The sequence below is a fragment of the Leptodactylus fuscus genome, chromosome 8 (assembly GCF_031893055.1).
Source record: "Leptodactylus fuscus isolate aLepFus1 chromosome 8, aLepFus1.hap2, whole genome shotgun sequence".
NCBI lineage: Eukaryota > Metazoa > Chordata > Amphibia > Anura > Leptodactylidae > Leptodactylus > Leptodactylus fuscus.
In genome coordinates, this window is record NC_134272.1 from 17,002,957 (window position 1) to 17,028,050 (window position 25,094).

The 25,094-nt window shown below is 41.0% G+C and overlaps 3 protein-coding genes across 3 annotated transcripts; all 3 read right to left on the reverse strand.

Moving 5' to 3' along the window:
- Positions 1-443: 443 nt before the first annotated feature.
- LOC142217116 (olfactory receptor 1L4-like) lies at positions 444-1,361 on the reverse strand. Its single transcript, XM_075285307.1, has one exon. The coding sequence runs from the start codon at positions 1,359-1,361 to the stop codon at positions 444-446; it is 918 nt and encodes a 305-aa protein (XP_075141408.1).
- A 5,153-nt stretch (positions 1,362-6,514) lies between these two features.
- LOC142217117 (olfactory receptor-like protein OLF4) lies at positions 6,515-7,471 on the reverse strand. The gene has a single exon (XM_075285308.1). It carries the CDS (start codon positions 7,469-7,471, stop codon positions 6,515-6,517), a length of 957 nt encoding a protein of 318 aa, XP_075141409.1.
- A 10,750-nt stretch (positions 7,472-18,221) lies between these two features.
- On the reverse strand, positions 18,222-19,154 carry LOC142217042 (olfactory receptor-like protein OLF4). Its single transcript, XM_075285206.1, has one exon. It carries the CDS (start codon positions 19,152-19,154, stop codon positions 18,222-18,224), a length of 933 nt encoding a protein of 310 aa, XP_075141307.1.
- Positions 19,155-25,094: the final 5,940 nt, after the last annotated feature.

The window sequence follows — 25,094 nt, forward strand, 5'->3', positions numbered from 1 at the left end:
GGAAGATGAAACTTCAGAAAAATGGATCTGTAATTCAGTGGAGCTTCAAAAGCATGAATCTTCAGGAACATGAAACAGCAGGACCATCTAGCTTCAGGATGGTGGAGTTTAACGTGGAACTTTGGCAATATGGGGCTTCACAAAGATGTAGCTGAAGAACCCAAATCAGCAGGAACATCTAGATTCAGGAGCTTCATAAAGATTATCTTCACATGGGACCTTAGGAGGATGGAACTTCAGGAACATTAAACATCATGGATACTTATCTTCAGAAGAATCCATGGATTGGGGCAGATTTAATAAGTCAAATGGACCAGAATTTTGGCTTAATTTGCGCTAAAAATTCCATACCGGCTGTCCAATGATGAGAAACACCTATCCAGTTTATGTATGTTCATACAACCACTTGGAGATGACATGCAATACTGAAGTATTAGACTTGACTATAACCCAAGAAGCCTCCAGAGAGCCCTCCTAACTTCTTTGTTCCTAAGACTGTATATTAGTGGATTTATCATGGGGGCAACTATGGCATACAGCAACGTAAAGACCTGTTCTAGGAGGGACGCGTACTGCGACGATGGCATCACTATCACCACAGCCACTGTGACGTAGTAGATTAAGAGGACAGTGAGGTGGGATGAGCAGGTGGAGAAGGCTTTTTTCCTCCCGTTCATAGATTTAATACACAGGATGACATTGATAATTTTCACATATGAGGCCACAGTGCATGCAAAGGGGCAAACGCCAAGCAAAACAAATTCTATGCACATGGTGATAGAAAATAAGTTGGTCCCTCGGCAGGAGATCTTCGTGAGTGCCTTAGAGTCACAGAAAAAATGCTGAAGGGTATCTGAATGGCAAAAGGACAAGCCCATGAACGAAGATAAAAGAAATAATCCATTTAGACCTCCACATACCCAGATGGTGGTGATCATGAAGATGCAAGCATTGCGATTCAAGATAAGCTGATAGTGTAAGGGGTTACAGATGGCAACATAGCGGTCATAGGCCATGGCCAATAAGAGCAGATCCTCCGTACTTCCAGTCCAGAAGAAGAAGTACATCTGAGTGAAGCATTCAGGTAAGGACATTGCGTTGTTTCCAGATAATACCATGTCCAGCAGTTTGGGAATAATGACTGACGTGTAGCAGATGTCTACTATGGATAGGTTACACAGGAGTAAATACATAGGCGTGTGCAAGTGCCTGTCTCTGTATATCACTGCAATAGTAACAGCATTCACAAGTCCTCCGAATAGATAGAACAAGGTAAACACGGTGGAAATGAGCAGCTTATCCTCTGCTGTACTCGAAAAGGGCACAATGTGGAAATATTGAGGCGAGGTGACGTTTGCCATTACATCTCTGAGTCTCACTACAAGAAAGAACAGAGTTAATCTTGGGGTGACTTTCAAGTTGAGATGAGTCAACTGGTTCATTTCAAACTTTCTAGAATTTTTTTTGGTTTGAATGTATCCAAACATTTTGTGATTTTGATTCACACAAACCAGACCCTATGAAAGTATTGAGAAACAGAGAAGAATCACATGACCTCTGGGACGGGACAGGCTTTGCTGTAATGCGTCTTAGCAATCCTAATGATGGGACAGCCGGTCATGTAGTTATGGAGGACTGAGGTCACTGATGACGTATAGTCCACGGCTGATGGAGATGGTGTCCATTGTGTGAGCAGAGATTAGAGAGATAGGGTTTCTGACGGACTGTCAGAGATAGTGAAATAGTACATGGATAATACAGTGTGGGGATACTGGAGTAGTGTATTGTGAGGGCTGGAGAAGACAATTGTGATTTAATTAACAGAGAGAGATGAGATAAGAGACTGAATCACTCTGTCTGACTGTCTAAAAATATATGCAAATCTATTCTCCAGGATGTAATTAGGAGAACAGTGCACTCTGTACGCCGCCCTCTAGAGGGCAGCATCCTTAACATCATGCATGACTCAGTTAAAAAGTCTAATATCATGATGCGGATTTAATTGCCAAATTAGTATTTCTATTCCAAAAGGAACAGATTCCCAGCTATGGACGGCGCTGTTTCGGCCTTTTGGGCCTCCTCAGCATAGCGTAGGGATACTGATTTGGCAGAGTGAGTCAGTCTGTCTGTCAGTGAAATGCTAGTGCATATTTACTGTCACATTGACATGTCTAAGGCTGTGTTTGCCTTCGGAGGCTAGAAAGAGCTAGATAGAGTCCTAGGAGCCTTCAGAGTGCCATACACAACTTTTAACAGTATTTTACTATACCCAGACGTAACGCTAAACATAATAGCATCAATCCATTAAGTAAGTTCTGGTAGAACGTTTGGAAAATGCTTATTCCAAGCAGCAACGGGAAGGAACACGTAAGCATGCAGAATCAGTTTTCCAGTATACTCTAATACTTTATTGTTGCTTCTAGTGCCTACTAAAGGGGACCCTCTTGTAGGAGATACCAGTCAACCAATTCATCTGGATAACTCAGGAGTGAACGTTCCCGAAAATGTTATTTCATGGTTCCATATCAGATGGTTAATACATCCTAAGGCCTAACTTTACCTGCCTGAGGCTTCATGAAGTCGTCTGGTCCTTGTAGATATAGTCACGATACGTTCCAGTGAGTCATACGTCACAAATTTTATTAAAAAATTCAAGAAAATTGTCTAAAAAGATTTAATGGGTTTTCAACTTTAAGTAAATATACGTCAGGCGTAGAACTAACTGTGATAATGAATATCTCTATTGTGCAATTCAGTATTTCAGCAAATCCAGTATATATATAGATATATAGTGTATCAGGAGTAGACAAACCATAGGTGCAACCAAAATGGTGGGCTCACTGTGACCCTAAAAGGACAGTAAGCCAATCTTCCTGGAATAAGTTGTCATGAGATACTCATTTCTACTGCAGCACCTACTACAGGGCAAATGCATTATTACATGTGGTAGTCGAATAAAGGACCGTCCATGTAGTATGAGCTAGGACCAAGTGGGTCTGCCCGATTAAAAAAGTGCTACGTCTTTAACTCATACAGGGACTCCCAAGTATGACATTCGTAGATCCTGATAGATAGCTAAGACGTCCCTTTTAATTACATGATGGGGCCTGAGACTGAGATCTGTGTGGCATCTTCCAATAGGAGTTTTTGCGCCGAATGGCCCCATACGTTCAACCATGTCATAAGTATGAGCTAAAAAATCCATTCCCATTTTCACTGCCCTGCCCCATTATTGACATCACCGACTAGTAATACAGTCCAGTGTTCTCACCAATATGTAGATATAATGCAGATGTCCTTGAAGTGGAATCATATTTGATACACATAGGATTTTACTCACAGGATCCTGCATTAAAGACCTGGAAGAGTCCACATGTGCTAGAGACACTATATACTGTATACACACAGGAGGATAACTGATCACCCACCTGCAGATTGTCAGCAAAGGCAGAAGGAGAGAGCAGAATTTATAATGTGATCCGTCAATTCTATGGGAAGTGTTAAGACAGGACAATCCTATTGGGAATTGCTAAGATTATAACATCTATTTACATCGCTCCGCGTTATGGGATTCATCGTATTCTCAGCGTCCTCTCCCCGGTTTACAATTTGTTATTCTCTGAGGATCTTATTATTTCTTTAACAGCGTTTTGTCATCTTATTTGAAAGGGTTTACATGTTCTCCCTAAGAAGTGATGTAAATCCTGACTTACTTCTTGTGATAGGGAGTTCACATGGGTTGGAGACTCTAATGCAGACTCCATTAAAAAGAGCAGATAAAATAATACACCATGATGTTCTATTTTGTTTGGTATAATGTTGGAGGACTTGACGGTAACCTGATGGATTACATAGTATCAATTCATGGTGTCCATTCTTTATTGAAGCAGCAGAATGGAAAAGACAATACTGGTGTAACTCCAACATTATATTCGACTGGTAGTTCAGGCATTGCCACTCTGGGTCCTAATGTCATCGAACCTCAAGATGTAGTGCGTGGTGCCATACATACCACTGGGGCAAGTACTATTGTATCTTGGACATAGTTAACTGTTCCATGCAGAGTGGGATCTTCTCTGTTCTACTGAAGGCATCATCAAGTCCCTTCTACAGAAGCCCTCCATGGACCTCAGATGCCTTGAGTATCTACAGACCTGTCTCTAAACTACCTTTCTTAGGGAAAGTTACAGAAAAGACTGATGCTATCCATCTAGATAGAGGACAATCTGATGATAACATCTATGACCCCTTTCAGTCAGGCTTCAGGGAAAAATAGAGAACTGAATCAGCTCTCACTCGAGTACTTAATCTTCTGCCCATGGCCAGAGACAGAGGCAAATGCACCATCCTAATTCTTTTAGACCTATCTGCATTTGACACAGTTGACCATGACATCCTAATACATAGATTCAAGGAGGTTGAAATGTTCTTCAGTGGTTTAGCTCATTTCTGGCTGACAGACCACAAAGAATATTTCTTGGCTCATCATCACCAATTGTCTCAAAATATGAAGTTCCACAGGGCTCGGTGCTATACCCTGTGCTGTTGGAAGTTTACTCTCAATAGGCAAATGAACCCAGAGCCATGGCTTGGCCTATCATTGCTATGTAGATAATACACAACTATATGTAAAACTGATATTCTCATGGTTTAGAAGTCAGTGCCTAATGGTAAATTGTAAACTTGTACATCCACCACCTCTATCTGTAGGATCACAACTCTTTAAAGGGATTCTACCACTAAAGCAACATTTTTCTAATTACCACGTCTGAATAGCCTTAAGAAAGGCTATACGTCTCTTACCTTTAGCCGTGGTCTCTGTGACGCTGTTCCTTAGAAATACCAGTTTTAACCGGTATGCAAATGAGTTCTCAGCAATGAGGGTGGGCCCCAGCGCTCAAACGGCGATGGGGGCGTCCCCACTGCTGCCCGCGAGCTATCTCCAGTGACGCCTCCATCTTCAGCTGCAAACCTGCCTCTTCTGTCTTCTTCTGTTGGTCCAACTTCCAACACCTGCGCAGTACGCTCCTGTATTGAACTACAAGAGCAAGAGCGGCCTCCCAAAAATGGCCGTCAGCCGGCGCCCATTTTTGGGAGGCCACTCTTGCTCTTGTAGTTCAATACAGGAGCGCACTGCGGCCGACCGGCGCCCATTTTTGGGAGGCCGCTCTTGCTCTTGTAGCTCAATACAGGAGCGTATTGCGTAGTCGTTGGAAGTTGGACCGAGATGGAAGACAGAAGAGGCGAGGTTGCAGCTGAAGATAGAGGTGTCGCTGGAAAGAGCTCTTGGGCAGCAGTGGGGACGCCCCCATTACCGTTTGAGCGCTGGGGCCCACCATCATTGCTGTGGAGAACTCATTTGCATACTGGTTAAAACCGGTATTTCTGAGGAACGGTGCCGCGGAGACCACGTCTAAAGGTAAGAGACGAATAGCCTTTCTTAAGGCTATTCCGACGTGGTAATTAGAAAAAATGTTGGTTTAGTGGTAGAATCCCTTTAAAGCTCAGACTTATATATAGTTATTGATGTGGAACTGTCTCTCAGGAACCAGCTCTCCTTCGCTATCAAATCTTTGTATTTCCAAATGAGGAACATCGTGAAATTTAAACACCTTATTCCCACAGAAGACGTCTGCACTCTGGTCCATGCCTGGGGTCAGAACTAGGTTCTCAATTTACATAGTTTGGGTTTTGAAATTATTTAGGAATCTGATAGTGGGTCTGAGCTGGTTTAGCAGTTTAGTCCATGGTCTACATTAATTTAGGGGACTGCTCTCTTGGGTGTTAAACTACTTTTAGTCTGGTCCGGGATCTGGATTTATTAGTGTTACTATAGTGCAGGGGTTCTCAACTACTTTTAGTAAAGGTCCACTTACCCAGGTCTACTGAGCTGACATCCAAGCTGAACACTAACAGAAACTAAAGTGAGCAACAATAGGACAACAATGTTTTCGGGAGTGTTTCTTTAAGCCACACTAGGGGTTCACATGACCTATAGGGACATGAGCCTCTTAGATAGGTTTTAAGAAAGGATTGATCCCCAACTTCTGGGCTCAGGCTGACAAACATAAAATGTGGAGATGAATGAATTGATTTGGCAAAAATTCTGAATTTCCTCCAAAATTTGGATTCTGTCAAATACATTTTTTTTGGATTTTTAATTAAATGCTTATAACGGCGGAGTTAATGTCATTGAACATAAGTCTTTGGCCTACTTTCGGTGACCGAGTAACTGATCTAAACCAGCCAATGCCAGTTGTAACCTGATTATAGATGTCATTGCCGGGTTAGATCAGGTCAGATTGTGTCATATAGTTTTTTTTTACCTTCCTTTTAAACAATATGGAAGACAAATTGTAGAATTTTACCAACCCCTTTCCCTTCACCATCATATCACGATGCACACACAGTATTTTGTTTACTATGTACTATGTTAATAACATGTAATTATGGTTATACATGCTCTGTATCACAAAAATGAAGTTACAACTACCAAGATATACAAAAAAATTGATCAGGACAAAAATGTTGAACGTAAAAACATGATGGGATTAAACTGCAATAATTTCATCACAGCCGTCTTCACTTCTTTATTCCTAAGACTATAAATCAGTGGGTTTACCATTGGGGTGACTGTGGCGTATAACAAGGTGAAGAACTGATCTAGAATATCAGAGTATTTAGAAGATGGCAATAAATAAACTAATGCGGCCGTGCTATAGTAGAGCAGGATGACGGTTAGATGGGACGAGCAGGTGGAGAAGGCTTTTTTCCTCCCATCCCTGGATTTTATTTGGTATATAACCTGTAATATTTTTGCATAGGACGTAAAACTGCATAACAATGGGCAAAGCCCGAAAAAAAATAACTCAAAATAAATCACTAAATAAAATAATTCTTTCCCGGCACATGAGATCTTGGTCAGAGCTTTCGCATCACAATAGAAATGGTGGATTGTGGTGGAATGACAAAAGGACATCTTCATGGTTGGGACTGTAATTGCAAATGAGTTTAATGCTGCACAAAACCATATGGTGGCCATACAGATGGAGCAGACTTTATTACTCAGTATAGAGCGATAGTGTAGGGGCTTACAGATGGCGACGTACCGGTCATAGGCCATTATGAATAAAAGAAGATCTTCTGTCCCAGCAGCCAAGAAGAAGAAGAAGATCTGGGTGAAGCATTGTCTGAAGGACACTTTGTGGTTTCCAGATGAAAGCATATGTAAGAGTTTTGGGATGACGGTTGTTGTATAACAGATGTCCACGAAAGACAAGTTACAGAGGAACAGATACATGGGGCTGTGCAGCTGCTTATCCAGATAGATGAGAGTAACAATCAGCACGTTCAGGAGGACTCCGAGCAGGTAGATCACCGTGAACAGGGCCAAGATGAAGGCTGGACTTTGAGTACTAAAAGAAAACGGCCAAATGTGGAATTCTTTAGGAACAGACGTGGAGTTCTCCATGGTACAATGTCCTTATCCTGGAAGAAAACATAAAATCACTTCAGCTTGATTTGCCTCTGTAACAATAAATTATAATGCAAAAAAAAATTCTCATATAGATTCACATAATTTTTTTTTTTAAATGATTACTTTTTCCCCAACTATACTAGTAGATATAAGTTCTGTTAGATTTATTTATTGTCATAACTTCATCAATAAGGAAGAAAACTTCTGGTTATTGAAATAATGAGAGGAGAAAAAAAACACAAAAACAGTTACCAGTGGAAAGAAAAACTATAAATAAAAATATAATACTATAAAAGCAATGCATGTGTTCATTGAAAGATGAAATTTGTGCAAGGTTTTGCTGGTCAGTCTTTTCTATGATTGTATAAGCCTTCATACATGGTGTCCTATCAGTTTTTCTGCTACTAATAATCCCATCGTGGCTACAGCACATTTTGCATTTTCCTCTCTGGTTTTGGGGAAGTATTATAAGGATCAGTCTGCCCCATCCTCGATCCATTACTAATACTACTGGTTTCTGGAGATGCAAGAATACTGAACCTCTAATGCAGGGCAAATACAAAGCCATCCACAACCTGTCCCCTCCATATATCTCTGAGCTAATCTCCCGCTACCTGCCCACACGTAACCTCAGATCCTCCATTGACCTCCTACTCCGCTCTGCTCTCATCCACTCCTCACACAACCGTCTCCAAGATTTCTCCTGTGCATCCCCCAGACTCTGGAACTCCTTACCACGACACATAAGACTGATCCCCACAATCACAGGCTTCAAGAAGACCCTGAAGACTCACCTATTCAGGAAGGCCTACAACCTCCAATAACACTATCACCGCACCGCCATCTGTACAGTCTCCCCCTCTCCTTCTGTCTCTACCCCCTTCCCTCATAGATTGTAAGCCCTCGCGGGCAGGGCCCTCTACCCCACTGTGCCAGCCGATCACTGTTAGTATTATATCTACCTGTATATTTTGTGTATTGTATGTAACCCCCAAATGTAAAGCACCATGGAATTAATGGTGCTATATAAATAATAATAATAATAATAATAATAATACTCACAGGCAAGCAGCTAAGACACAGGGAATCTATGAGCCCAGTCAGTAAAACAGTTTTTTTTGTCTGTGAATAATATATATAATACCACAAACAGACAGAAGTAGATTCAAGTGCACAGAAGACCTTTCTTACATTGAAAGCTGTGAGATGTGCAGAATTTTCATTCCTTTGCACAAAGGAAGCAGTTTGCAGACATATATGTTCAGGCTGTGAGGAGAATCAACCCCTCCCATCTGCATTTACTGCATGAAGATAGAACAGAATGTCCCCCTCCAGAAGTCTTGCTTATCTAATGTATCTCTGGACAGACATTGGCTAGTAACAGGGAGTGAATTACAAATTAGCTAGAAGTGAGACACCTGGTACCAAGAACTTTAGAGAGGATTTTCAGGTAGAAAGTCATCACATTTTTAATTAAAGTGCAATGGTCCAGAATCACATGCAGTGTGCTCTATGTTGCCTGAAAAGTTAGTAACCATTGAAAAGGGAGTCTGTCAGCAGTAAATTCTAAACCTAATTGTAATACTTTGGTAATGCTACAGTTTCCAAATATGCCTCTGTTATTGAGGTCCCATTTCCGTATAAATTGTAATTGTATTCCCATGCAATTGAAAATAAACGTGCTTTGGGGCATATATTAGTTTGCCTGGACTTTGGTCTCAGCTGTAGCTACCTAGACCAAGTATGTTTACCCTCATTTGCATATCAATAAAACTGCGATTTACCAACAGACTTCCTTTAAATACACAAAATTGCAGTCTTTTTTTTTGTTCCTCTTGCCTTTGAAAAAATGAAATAAAAATTAGCCAAAAGTTGTAATCTGCAGCTCACCCCACAAAAAAACAAACCCTCAAACAGTTCTGTTTACAGAAGGATATAGCTGGGTTTTTGATTGAAGCAAAAGAAAAAAATGGTGACATTGAAATGTACAAGTTGTCTTGCAAAAAACAAGCTCTGATATGGCTACGATAACTTCAAGAGAACCTTTCTCTACCTCCACCAACTCCAACTTTTTTCATCCTTCATCGGCCCACTTATTCTTATGCCGTTGTAATTTTTTTTCTCTAGCTTCCCCCATTCCTGAGAAATCAGTGCTGTCATTTTCAGCAGTTAGTGAAACCACCCACCTAAAAGTAGAAACCTATTTACTATATTGTGTACTGAAACTAATAGCACCGATTGCTCAGGAACGGTGCGGCTAAAGAAGAAATTCCAGTTGTGCTGTGGGGCGGTGTATATCGAAGGATGGAAAGAGTTGGAATTAGAGGAGGTAAAAACAAAGTTACTACTTTCAGAATACAGAGGTGTAAAGTTGTGACAAATTGCTGTACAGTTGAGTCCCCAAAAAGCCATTCCCTTGATGGGTTAACTACATGTTGCGACCAGAAACGCAATATCACTCATAACTGGAACTACACTGAAACGTTGCAACTACTTCCAATCTGAATTTTGTGCTCAACGTGAACTGCATTGATCCGTATCTGTTTTGCCTCTGCGCGCCCCATTATGGACATCACTGAAAAATAATACAGTGTTTAGACCCATAATAAAATATAATGGCCAGAAAATCAAATAAAACACCACGAAAATTGGATTATACTCACAGGGTCCTGCATTAGAGGGATTGAAGAGTCCACCACAAGTGTTGGAGGTGGAGATGATGTAGACATATAGACAGAGGAGAAGAAGTTATCTCCCATCTGCTGATTGTCAAGGCAGGTAGCGAGAGCCGAATATATAATGTGATCTGTCTATTCCCATAGGAGAATTCTCACATTATGTCTTCTATTTACATCGCTTCTCTTTATTGTTATTCTTAGAATTTATTCTTTCTTCTACATCTCCCCCATGGTTGATCATTTGTTACTCTCTTAGGATCTTATTTCTTCAACAATTATTTTTAATAATTTGTAGGGCAAAGTATTACATTTTTCTTCCTGAGTTACAGCTTATATTATACTGAAGAGCTGCACTCACTATTCTGCTAGTAGGGTTGTAATGTGTGATGACTAGAGATGGGTGACCCTCCCAAGATTTGCTTTGTTTCATGTTCAGGTGGCTTGGGTCTGTGATTCATTTCAGGTCAAACAAGTTCATTATGAACCGGAAATTAAATTATTATACTCTGGGGTCTCTTCAGAGACTACTATGCAAACCCACTAAGGTGTATTTTAACCATTACTGGTCGCAAATGTTTATTTGCACACCGCTGTCTACTGGGAATCCGGTCCATAGCGCCTAGACTAATACCTTTCCAGGAATTTATCTTCCCTATGTTGTAGGGTGTTGGAGACCGTGGCGTTATTTTTCTGAACTGTGTCTTAGGGGCTCAAGACCCCTGGGTTATGTTGTCGTCAGGTTCCTAAATAGAGTCAGCGATGTCCTGACTGTGTTCAGGGATGTGATGTGGGACACATGGGATCCCTGGAGGGTAGAAGGGGAGCAGGAATCAGCAAGATTATCTGCTGGAGTGATTCAGGAGGTAATGGCCTGCAAAACTATGGCATCAGGCAGTTGCAGGCCCCGTAATAATGCTATGGCATTAGTCCCACCACTGTGTCACTCCCATTATTTAGGAAAGGAGCCAATCCAGCTAATTAATTTCCTGAACCCCTTAAGGCATTTTGTGCTCTGAAGGCTCCTTGAGACATCCTTATTTTCAAGTGTAAAGGCTCACAGACCCATGTTCAAAAGCTTAGCTTTTTCTACCCATGCCACGTCTGATGCCCATCAGTAACTTCCATTTGTATGTTTTAGCAGTATTTGTATTTCCTTTCCTTCTGTATCTGGGCCTAGGTTGGGCAGGGGTGATGCATTTGCAATGCCCAGACTGTGGTCAAAGCAAATCAGAACAGAGATCAAAGTTTAAGCGTGTTTTGTATTTCGAGGGTTATTTGTGGGCACCTGGCTACAACCAGTGCAAACCCTATAGTTACATTTATGCACCTCTCAGGATACTAGTGGCTCCAGGTGCGACTGTATCCTCTGCACCCCCTCTATTATACACCTGATGATAAATTTACAGTTTGCTGTTGTGGTAGATTCCTCTGATGTGGGAGCAGGAGATATTTGTAAAAGAGAATCCTCAGTGTAACACAGTGGGTGTGATGATACGTTGTCACTAAGATTTTGGTCTGATACCGGGGCATTGCCTAAGTGATGTCCCAGTATTCACCCTAAATACGGGGGCTTGGAATTTGCTGCAGGAGACCACCAGATCACTACCTTTAGGAGTAGTCCCAGTGTTAGTGACAGCTGAGCCAGAATGGTTAAGAAATAGCAATGCATGCAGCTTAGGGGGTTGGTAGAAATGTGGTCAAATGTCATTGTCAAAAGTCATTTGTCATTGTAATCGGGGTAGAAGACAGGGCAGGCACACAGAATCAGGTGTGAGAAACAGTCTGAGGTTAGAAACCAGGTAGATAGGCAGGGTACACAGAAACCTCTTTGCAGCTCACTAGAATACTAGGAACCTTTTTTGCTCAGGCATCTTCATACAGAGAAACTGCCTTAAAGGGAGTCAATTACCATTTACTTCCTCTGGGATTTTATATGTGATGAGTCCAGACCAGACCAAGAGTCACTCTGCCAGCCACCATGATACAGGTAACTAGCTAAGAACATGGGACTAGAGGAAGGAGGCAAAGTGACTCTGGGGCTGCATGCTTGTTCCAATCATGTGATGGGGTCAGAACCAGCCTGGAATCCCTTGGTTTCTTAAATACAAAATCCCATATGAAGTATGTCGTGATAGATTCCCTGGACTCCATGGAGACTCCTTGCATCCCACAAATGCAGTAGATTACCTGGGAGAAAACTGCAAGGTTAAGAGTCTCTTAAAAAGACAACTGTAGTGTCAGTTGTAGGTTATTCTATGTAAGGACGCCCCACATCTTAAGAGGTCCAGCAGAACGCTGTTAAATGTTAAAGCAACTGGCTGGAGCAGCTCCACATAATACCACATACACCTCACATACTTCTTACTGTCCTACTGTCTTTGGATTACTGATTCACTAGGAGGGCTGACAAAAAACTTGCCAAGGTTTCCGCTGGTTGAAAAGGACACTGATCTACATAGAGTCCTGTTTGTAATGTCCAGTTATAAGTAGGCACTAGGGGTACAGGGTATATAAAAGGTATATTGGAGCCTGTAAAGGATATGTCATTTAGTTTTTAACATCAGTACAGTTTAATAATCAGTATTCAGAATGTATATGAAGTTAGATTCTTGTCCATAGATGGAAGAATTACATTTGCTAGAAAAAGTAAAAGTAAAATGTTTGTCTTTGTACCGTGTTAGCCAGTGGGTAGGAAATATATATATATATATATATATATATATATATATATATATATATATATAAACTTGATAGCCTTCAGTAGTTGATACCTTTGTAATGGCTAGCTAACTAATAATGATGACAGATTACAACGTTTCGGACCTCTCGGCTCCTTTCTCAAGTAAATTTAAAACCATTTCTGAAGGATGCATATTTATATACAAAAGGGCACATAGGGATAGAATTCCAGGAGAAGAGGGGGGGGGGGGGGGGTTGTTAGTAATTGGAACAATCAATGTAAACATTCTAGGTTCTTATCAGTTCTCAGGGTCTCAGGTCAGTGATTTCTGTAAAATGACATAAAACCTTGTGACAGATTTAGCCCCTTCTCCAGTGTTTGAAGCAGGGTCATAAATTTACACTCATGAATGCGTCGTTCTTTCTTTGATTTGAAATTCCCTCTTAAAACCAAAAGTTTCATGTGATCGGTGATATTATGATCCTCATTGCAGAAATGTTTTGATACGGGAAGGTCCAGTCTTCGTTCTCTAATTGTATGGCGATGTGAGCTCATCCGCATTCTAAGCTGCTGACGGTCTCTCCAACATACAGATTTTTAGTGGAACATTTGGTGCACATTATCAAATACACTACATTGGGTGTGCTACAGGTGAACGTACCTGGGATTTTGTATTCCTTGTTAGAGTTTGGTATCTCTATCCTGTCAGTGGTCAGTATGTGCGGGCAGGTTTTGCACCTTTTCCTGTGTTAGTTGGAGGTGACAGTGAGCTCTAACCACCATATTCCTGAGGTTTGGTGGCTGTCTGTAGCACAGGAGAGGCAAGTGAACCTCTGTGTAAAACACTTCTCCAATATCTAATTGGCAATAGGTGTTTCAATTAAGGAGAAAAGAGAGTGGAGAAGAAAGTTTCACAGGTGCTTTTCTTATTAACCCTTTCATGCATAATCACATTAATTTACGTTATTATACACAAAGGAGTGTATGGAGAGAGCTCAGGAGCTGAGATCATTCTATACACAGCGGGTATCGGCTGTATAATACAGCCAGGACCCGCTGCTATCGGCTGTGATCAGTGCCAAACGCGACCACAGCATCTAAAATGCACAGCCGCTATGCACACAAGACATCCCAGAAATACCAATGAACTGAAACATATCTGCAGGGATGAATGATCCAAAACTCCTTCTGCAAATCTCTGGGGCAGAATCCACCTCTAAAAGAGGAGACGTTTTCACGCTGATTCTGTCCCTCATTGTTTTCAAAATTGTTCATCAACATTCAGCAAATCTTACTTGAAGCTACAGGATACTTTTGGTGCAATTGTTAGTTACTAAAGCTGTTAAATTCAAGGGTTCACTTACTTCTTTTCCCTGCATTGTGGATTGTTATGTAATGTGCTAAAAAAGGTCTGATCAGTTTATTTGGTTGTTTTTGTCTGCATAAGCAACAAACAGCAGGACATATAAGACCGCACCTGACACCTGTAATACAGCTCCGACTGCTTTATACATATATTGGGATATTGTTCAGCACAGAATGCTCGAGCTAAAATGACATAAGGTGAACAAGTGTAGATTCCCTTCAGTTATTATTCTTTAGCCCCAATAATCTTATCACAGCCATCTTCACATCTTTATTCCTAAGACTATAAATCAGTGGGTTTAACATTGGGGTGACTACAGTATATAACAAGCTGCAGACCTGATCCAGAATGTCGGAGTATCTAGACGACGGCAAAAAATACTCTAAGGCAGCCGTGCCGTAGTAGAGGATGATGACAGTAAGATGGGACGAGCAGGTGGAGAAGGCTTTTGTTCTTCCATCTCCAGATTTTATGTGAAGTATAACCTGTAACATTTTTGTATAGGACGCAAAACTGCACAAAAATGGGCAAAGTCCAAAAACAATTGACTCAAAATAAATCACTGAATAAAATAATTCTTTCCCGGCACATGAGATCTTTATCAGAGCTTTCGCATCACAATGGAAATGGTGGATTGTGGTGGAATGACAGAAGGACATCTTCATGGTTGGGAATGTAAACAGACATGAGTTTAATGCTGCACAAAACCAAGATCACTCACAAGACACTATCTCCTCACCTAATCAATGGAAGGCCATGAAATATTTCCTGGGAGGAGGCCAGTCTGAATCTAAAGTCCCTCCTCTAGTCTCTCAAAATCCTGGAGGTCCAACATAAACAAACCCTTCAAAGTTCCACACCTGCTACCTTGACAATGACATTCCATGTGATCAGGTCTCTCTCACCACCCCTGAGTATCTCTAATGGTACCCACCAAGGTTGTTCCCTCTCCCCAATCTTCTACGCCCTAGTAATGGAGGACCTGTTGGTTGCCTTCTGACATAATTATAAAGACATAAAAGGAATGAGTGTTGGGAATATACATCTAAAAATATTGCCGTTTGCTGATGAAGTCCTGCTCTTCATAACTCAACCATTGGTGACTCTCCCCTCCCTCTTTTGTGAAATTGCCTATTTTAGCATCTATAAAATCAACCTCTCCAAAAGCACCAATCTAAACATTTCTCTACAACTCCCTTGTCCACTCACTCCACTCTGCGTTCCTCTTCACTTGGTCCCCAAAGGCCAATTAATATTTAGGCGTACACCTTGTGATCTCCCTTGGTGATACCTGTTCATTGAATTTCCTTCACATGCTATGTGCCCTTCAATCTTACCTTACTCGCTGGGACACAAGGCTTCTTGTGGCTTGGGTGCATAAACCTATTAAAAATGAACATCCTGCTTAGACTACTCTACCTCTTTCAAGCGATCCATGTTGGTTCCCCAAAGTGTTTATTTTTTACATGGTCCAAAGGTCCTTTCCAATTTCATCTGGGCCTCAAACTCCACCAGAATCACCAAGTAAACTATGATAAGTTCTAAACAGAGAGGGGGTTTGGCTGTACCGGACTCTTACATGATACTACTTGGCTCCGAGCACTGCATGCATTCGGGACTGACACCACTCTGTTCACTCCAGTTTCTGGGTTACCATAGAGAGGACTTTGTGCTCTCTTCCTCTTAATACCCTTCAGTGGCTTCTTAAATGCCACTGGTAGGACAAAGCTACCCACGATCTCCCCCTTTGCAACAAGCCCAGTCCTTGGCACGTGTAAAGCATATTGCACCTATCATGCACCTATTCACAATTGATGGTCCAATGACCCCGTCTCATGCTACCCAGATTTCCTGGCAGCTCTCCGCTCTTCTTTTCTTTCCCATTTTTCTAGCCAACAGCACTTTAGTTTCTACTAGGTAATGTCCAGGTCCTCACTATTCCCCTACATTGGCCTGGCCCCACTAGAGATCAGAAGACTCGCCAAGCATTGGCAATACATGCAGCTACAAACCATGCAAAACCTTTGCACCCTCCCTTCAATACTAACCCACACCTTATCATTTATATACATGTTATCATTTATATCCGCAACCTCATCAGGAGCATTCTCAGGCATTGTAGGGAGGTCATACAGGCACGTGGAGGCCACACACACTACTCAGCCTCATTTTGACATGTTTTAAGGACATTACATCAAAGATGGATCAGCCTGTAGTGTGTTTTTCCACTTTAATTTTGGGGGTGACTCCAAATCCAGGCCTCCATTGGTTAATAAATTTGATCTCCATTGATGATTTTTGTGTGATTTTGTTGTTATTACATTCAACTTTGTACAGAACAAAGTATTCAATGAGAATATTTCATTGCTTCAGATATAGGAGGTGTTATTTGAGTGTTCCCTTTATTTTTGTTATGAAGTGTATAACTTGTTTACAGATGCAGCTCAGGACCCGAAACTGGGAATCGAAGTTGGGGGTCTCCTTGTCATACACTATGTTTTAAACTCAGATTCAGAATGAAGCAAATTTTTGGTTTAAAATGGCTGGGCATGAAATGAACAAAACTTGTGAGGTCCGACCACTGGCAGGACTCAATACTAACGTAGCAGTGGCAGATTTGGGAATCTTAAAAGGGTTGTCTGGCTGTCATGTCTACAGAACAGCTCTGGGAATCTCACTGGGTTGAAGCTGCTCAAGTGCTAGGATCAAAAGTCACAACACTGAGATACTGCAGCCTGAAAGTCAATGTGAACTACTGCAAAGACACTGCAGCGCGGTACTTAATGTGAACAGCTGCAAAGACACTGTGCGACATTCCATGTGAACAAGGTGCAACTAAAACCCTGTGTTAGGATCGGGTCCCGCAGGCTTCCTTTCCAGCACATAGCGCCACCTGCGGGCCAATCCAACCCTCGCCCTCGGCGTCGTGCAGTGAGGTGTCTGGAACCTAAGTCCAACTTTCGGCCCACTGAGGATGCTCGGACCTTTTGGAGCCGGTCGGCAAGACCGGTCCCAGACACCTTCACCAGAGCTCCTCACAAGTGGAGATGGACTTTAGCTGTATCTAAAGACCAAAATTGCACCTAAACAGAAAAGTGTACTACAAATAAGTGCACTGCAGCAGAAACCAAACACCAAAACCAGACACATACTCAGGGGGACGGAGAACACAGAATGGTCATCAAATCTCTGAAAAGGGCAACAAGAACCAAATCATGGGATGAAGTCAAGTCTGGAAAACAAGCCAATGGTCAAATCCAATCAGGAATGCCAGAACAAAATCACAAGACAGAGAGGCATCCAAGAACGCAGCCAAAGGTCAGTAGAGGAGTAGCAATGCAAATCCAGACACAAACTGGGAGTAACAAACTAACAGATAGCAAACAGAGCTAGTCCGCACTTGAGTCATAAGGCCATGGTCGTATATAGGCCTCCTATAACTGGACCAAGCCAGGAAGCCTCTGGAACTGCAAAAGTTTCCCAAGTTTTCAAGGTAACAATAAAGGTGCAGCAGCCGGATAAAGAAACCTGACAGGAAGAAAATGTGCTCCGCACACCAAAATTAAAAACCTAATCACAACCATGAAGCTTGTTGGTGGTGAGGGGGCATTATGGTTTGAGGCTGCTTTGGTGGCTCATGTACTTGATGCTTTGCAATAATTCAGAACAATTAATTCTATTTTGTAGGAAAACATTTTCCATGTGTATATGAAACAGCCATCCATGACCTCACACTGAACGACGTAATAAGACCATGACCCAAAACATACAAGTAAATCCACTAGAGAATGGTGGAGAAGGAGAAGTATTTTTTACTATATATAAATATATATTTATTTCAACAATTATAAAGAATATATTTGGCATTTTTCATAATAAAACAAATTTGCATCTTACTTGTTATCTGTGGATTATTAATATTTCACTACAATATAAAACGAGATAATATTTTTACTTTTATGGGTGGAATGAAGATGTCGAGGAGAAGACGATAGGACACATAAAAGATGGAGGTTTCCTCTAGTTCTGATGCTTTATCCACAACAATCTCCTCACAGCCGTCTTCACATCTTTATTCCTAAGACTATAAATCAGTGGGTTTACAATTGGGGTGACTGTGGCAAATAACAAGGTGCAGACCTGATCCAGAATATCAGAGTATCTATGAGACGGAGATAAATACACTGAGATGGCGGTGCTGTAATACAACATGATGACGGTAAGATGGGACGAGCAGGTGGAGAAGGCTTTTTTTCTTCCATCTCCAGATTTGATGCGAAATATAACTTGTAATATTTTTACATAGGATGTCAAACTACATAAAAATGGACAAAATCCAAGAATTATAGACTCGAAATAAATCACTGAGTAAAATAATTCATTTCCGGCACATGAGATCTTGGTCAGAGTCTTCGCATCACAATAGAAATGGTGGATTGTGGTGGAATGACAGAAGGACATCTTCAAAGTTGGGAGTGTAACAAAACACGAGTTGAATACCGCAGAAATCCACATGGCGCCCATACAGATGGAGCAGACTTTATTACTCAGTATGGTGTGATAGTACAGCGGCTTACAGATGGCGACGTACCGGTCGTAGGCCATTATGAATAAAAGAAGATCTTCTGTCCCAGCAGCCACGAAGAAGAAGAAGATCTGGGTGAAACATTGTCTGAAGGACACTCTGTGGTTTCTAGATGAAAGCATATATAGGAGTTTTGGGATGACGGTTGTCGTATAAAACATGTCCACGAAGGACAAGTTACAGAGGAACAGATACATGGGGCTGTGCAGCTGCTTATCCAGATAGATGAGAGTAACAATCAGCACATTCAGGAGGACTCCGAGCAAGTAGATCCCCGTGAACAGGGCGAAGATGAACGCCGGACTGTCAGAAGTATAGGAAAAGGGCAAAATGTAGAATTCTGTAGGAAAAGACGTGAAGTTCTTCATAGTACAATATTCGTATCCTGGAAGAACAGAATATTATCTCAGTGGGATGATTCTGAAACGCTTACCATAGATTAATAGATTCATGAAAAAAATTCCATGTTCCAAACAGATTTTATTAATATTACTACTTTATATGTTACATGTCTCTTCCCATTTTGGTCACACATATAAATAAGTTTTTGCATGGAATATAGATAAATAAGTATATAATGTACTGTGCAGGAGTTATATAGTTAATTTTAATGTTCATTTTTAGCAATTAAAATGCAAAGTGAAATCTAAATCAGACCCGTATTTGGTGTGACCTGCCTATTACCATCGTTTGTCTTCTAAACAGCATCAATTTTTGGCAGAACTCGTCAGGGAGGTCGTTCCTATCATCTTGGAGAACTAAGTACAGCTCAGACTGGATGATATTGAGATCAGGGCTATATCAGCGGGGGCCATATAATCACCTCCAGGACTCCTTGTCCTTCTTAGTCTAATGATAGTTCTTAATGACATTGGCTGGATGTTTGGGGTTGTTTTTCTGCTGCAGAATAAATTTGGAACCAGTCAGACATGTCCCTGTATCTACATGTATTTCTCAGCATTGAGGGCACAAATAGTCCTGACCAAATCCCCAGATCTGACTGCTGAAATATAGTCCCAAACATTTAAGGAATCCTGGAAGTGATGATATGGACCCCGCAGATACAACCTGATATCAACATCATAACGTCTTGGATGACATGAAGAGACAGAAGGATAAGGAGTAGGCAACATCCACAGAAGATCTGAGCTAAGTTCTCCAAGATGGCGGGAACAACCTCCCTGGCCACTTCAAAAACTGTCTACAAGAAGTATTGCTTTACAGTAATGATGTACATATATATATATATATATATATATATATATATATATATATATATATATATATATATATAGTACATCCTATCATCACCTACCTGCTGTTTGTCAGTGAGGGCAGAGAGAGCAGAATTTATAATGTCATCCCTCTATCTAGTCTATGGGAAGTGTTCACACAGGGCAGTCCCATAGGGGAATGATCACATTATAACATCTATTTCAATCACTTCTTCATTATTAGTATTAAGTTTTATTGTATCATTTCTCTGGTTTATATTTTTTTATCCTCTCAGGGTTTTATTTCTTTAACAGCTTTTTATTGGTCTAAAGTAAAGTCTTACAGAGTTTCCATTCTCAATGTTTTAAAGTTTAGAACAAAATCTCCATAAAAAGTTGTGTCACCTATATATGTACATATATACATTGTCTTACTTGCCCCAACGTTATCACAACTTTATTAATAAGTCATCCCACCCTTTAACTTAAATAAAATGGTGGCGTGGCCTGACCCTGATCCTGGCCAGACGCTGTTTCTATGAGCTCTGTCACCTGACTTGTGTTATATTGGTTTTTGGGTCGTCCAAACCTGATCCTCAGTGCTACCATCCTCTCTCCTCTGTCTCTGGTCTGCCCTGGTCCTCGTGAGAAAAGTTTGGGGGCTCCATAGCTTGTATATCACTGCTGCTGATTCCCGCTGTGTCCAACATGTTTTGCCAGCCACCATCTTCCTGCTTCAGTGTTCCTTGGGAGCAAGATCTAGCCCTTGCTCCCACCACGGTGCCTATGTAGCACCACTGACGCCCGTAGCTCTCTTCCTTACTAGGGTAGAGTCCCATCTCCCTGCTACATGCTGGGACATCCTGAGCAACTTACACCATAGACACTTGCAGGTCCTGCTCATAGTCTGCACCAGCACAAGCAGCCTGCACTAGCACAACCATGCTGGAAGGCATAGGACTATGTGCCCCATAACCATGGCGCTTCAAAAAGCCAAAATACGCCACCACTGGGGCTTTACTTTCCACATAACCTTCACTCCCAATGCCAAAGACTTTCTTATACAAACTCTGAAAGAGGGTCTACAAGTTCTATGGCGTGAAGTGGAGGAGCCTGACCCAGTCTTTCGCCTACCACAAAGATTTTCATGTTCCAGGATGCCAAAACTCAAGAGACTCCTGCTCCATCAGTGGCTATCACTACAGTTTCCTCCTGGTGAATATATGACTTGCTTACTCTGTTTACCTTGCTATTATATGGTGGTTGACTCACCCTGGAGTGTACCCTGACACTGAGTGTTTTGGTTTTGTTACCTATTTTAATGTTCCTTTTTCCCTGTAGAGCTACTCATATGACTACTATCACCATCGTGGAGTCTGTTTCTGACAGGTTGAGCTGACACATGGATGTTATTGGCCTGTTGGAGGTCTTTTTGCCGTGCTCCTCCTGTTTCTCCTTGCACAAGGGAGGAGATAGTGGTCCTAATGCTTGGTTGTTGCCCTCCTACAGCCCCCTCCACCTCTCTTGGTGTATTTTCCGGTCTTCTGGTATCTGGTCCATGCTCTGGACACTACTGACAGATACAACTACTCTTCTTGCCATAGTTCGCATTCATGTGCCATCCTGGATGAGCTGCACTACTAGAGCAACTTCTGTGGGTTGTAAACACCTCCTCATCTCTAGGGGTGAAAGGAATGACTTCCGCCTTCCAAACCACATAACTTTTTTATTTTTCCATTCACATAGTCTTGTGGTGCACAGTTGGCTCTTCCATTGGGCCTGGGCAGAGCCGACTGCTCATGCCTAGAAGTTTAAAACCTAAGACGGAAGAAGACACAGGGAGAGGCGTTCCAGATGAAGATACACTGATGCTGCCGTGCTATAGTAGAGCAAGATGTCAGTAAGATGGGACGAGCAGGTGGAGAAGGCTTTTTTCCTCCCATCTCCAGATTGTATGCGGGATAATGCCTGTAATATTGTCACATAGGATGTCAAACTGCATAAAAACGGGAAAATCTTAGAAGAAATGATTCCACATATATCGCTAAATTAAAGAATTCTTTCCCGGCACATCAGATCTTAGTCAAGGCTTTCGCATCACAGTAGAAATGGTGGATTGTGGTGGAATGACAGAAGGACATCTTCATGGTCGAAACTGTAACCAGACATGAGTTTAAAGCTGCCCCAAACCATATGGCAGCCATGAAGATGGAGCAGACATGTTTACTCAGCATAGAGTGATAGTGAAGTTTTATTATCTCCTTGTTACCTCACCTTTGTCTTACCTAGTTGCTGATTTTGGATGTACATCGCTATCTTTGACATACATCGGCATCCCTTTATCAACGCTACCTATATTTTATGTACTTTGCTGTCTACAATGTTTTCTTTTGTTGCGATAATTCAATAATTATCTTTGAAATAAACTTTAATAAAACCACAGACGCCAGAGATTATTATTTTATAGATAAGGGTCGGACACAGCATTTATATAATATTAAAATAACAGTGGTTGGTAACTGGTGGACAAACTGGTTTATATTGACCTAGATTCGACCCAAATTTCTCGAATGTTTAGGTTACTAGCAATTTTTTTAGTCAAATTAGCCTTGGCCACGTGAAACATCAGGTAGAAGCAGAGGAGGAGGAGGATCACTCGAGAAGGATCACATAAGGAGGATCACATGAGGAGGATCACATGATCTGGAACCAAGGTGGGTTTTTGCCATCATCATCCTCTCAACCAATCATGACAAGCTATGAGTAGAGAGGTCACTGATGATGTCATAGGTAAAGCACAAGGACAGTGGGAAAGAGGACAAAAAATTGATTTATTACAGAAAATACAGGAAAGGAAAGATCTAAAAGGTATACTTAATGTAGACATATATAGGAAGAGATCATAAGAGTCTGGGACAAGTTATGTGTATGTACAAAAATGTGACAGACACTTTTAGATACATAGTTTAAGGTCATATGTTGTGAATTGTTGCCTCAATTGATGAGATATAGCTATTCTTGTCAATATACAAATCAGCTCTTTGGAGCAATGCATTACATTATATGCTGGGTTGTGGTTACACACTCCCTCTAAGGCTGGGTTCATATCATCTTTCAAACTATGTTTGGGGTTTCCATTCCTGAATCCACTTGAAAAACGCGAAGAGAAAAGTCCCCATTTTTCGGGCAGAAACCCGGAGGACCCCATTAAAGTTCAAGGGGTCTGAGTTCTTCCGTGGGTAACAGCTTTTTAAGCAGATTAGCTTTCTATTTTTTGGGTCCCCAAGTAATATTGTATTTCTTTTGCTTGTTCAAATTATTATTTTGTTTGAAAATGTCTGAACTAACATGAACACATATAGTCCTGACACCTGTTCAGAAACAGAACAAGGGTACGTTTGTACTAAGAGGAATATTTTACAAGACCCATGTCTCCTACACTTTAATGAAAATATTAGTAAATTGACTAGACTACCTACCACTGCAGGCCATATTATGGTAGAGATGGGTCGAAAGTTTGTTTGTATAGTCACAGATGACGAACCAACTCTGTCGCCCCTGAACCTTACAGCACCATTTGCTGGGGGCCTTAGAAACGTCTCTAATCTTGTTTGGAAAAATGAGACATTTGTGCTAGATAGTGAGCTTGAACTATACTTAACCACAGAAATTCATGTAGATGTATCTAGCACTAGTGATTTTATAGTTTACATGGGTAAATTACAAAACTTGTTGAATCAGTCAGCTATTATTAAAAAGTATATTAATGAATTTAATCACACCTTGCAAAATAACTAAAAGCAGTCTTATCCAAAGATAATGTTATGCATTTAGCCTCTGATATTGAAGAACTAACACGGTATCATTGTTATCCGATTATTATACTCGTTGTATTGTTTTTCTTTATAACTTGTTTTAACCTTTATGTGTATTCTGTAAAATGAAGCAGAACTGGAATAACCTGGACAAATATATCAGGCAAACATGATAATGAACTCCATTTAGGGAATCCAGCAGGCCTGGCACTCAAGTTTGGGTGAATGTACCTGATGGAGAGATTCATCATATGTCCAAAATGGGGGAAATGTGAGGGGTTAATTCCAGTTCCTAAACTGTAACTTAGAAAAATAGAGAAAAATACGCTAACCACTAACCCTGAGCGTATAGCCAGAAGTAACAGATAAGATGCTTCCCCAGTAAGCCTGAGGCTTATATTTTGACTAAATGTGCTGATCTTTGTGTCTATGTGCGTATTAAAATATATCTAGTTAAAAACAGTTTTTCGATGCCCCTCTGTGCTACATGCTGGCGGATGAAAGTTACCATATTTGTACATCGCAATACGTGATGGCCATAACAAGACGCATAAAGTTCACAAGATATGAAGTCAGTTCTAATCTCTTGTTTTGTCTGTCATCCATTAGCATGAAACCTGGAAGGTCATGGCATCCATTTCATCAGACTGTGCTAACATAATTACACACTAAAATGGGTGACACGGACAACCATGTGTTAACTCATGTATTGCTTATACATGTATTCATAGTTTGTAAATGCCCATTTTGTACTTTGACCAATGATAATTCATATTTCTATATGATGTAGTTTGTTATGCCTAAATTAGCATACAGCCATTATTTCTCTATAAAAGCTAAGTAATATGTAATAAACTTTGGAACATTCTGATTACGATACTTGAGTGTCTGTCTGTTTTACGAGTACTCGTGATTACGTCATCAATTTAGCCTACGACAACATATCCAGGGCTGATTGCCCCTAATAGATACAAATTCCAAATCTTCGTCCATCCTTTCATTATCCTGGTCAGGCCATAGTTCTGCCTTGCTAATGTTTCCGCACTAATGTGCTAAACAGGCATATCCTTAGTGCTGTACAGCAGTGAATAGGTTAATGGTTGCATACCTGGTGTCAAGTGGTTTACTAACATCTCTAGACTTACAAGATGTCTGGTGTCTAGACCGCTGATATACAAAAAGGCTGGAAGGAGTTTAGAAAGTAGGGAGCGCACAACAGACTAGCCGGACTAAGCTTTTACTATTTATTTGTTATTTTCCCCTCAATAATTTGTGGGTT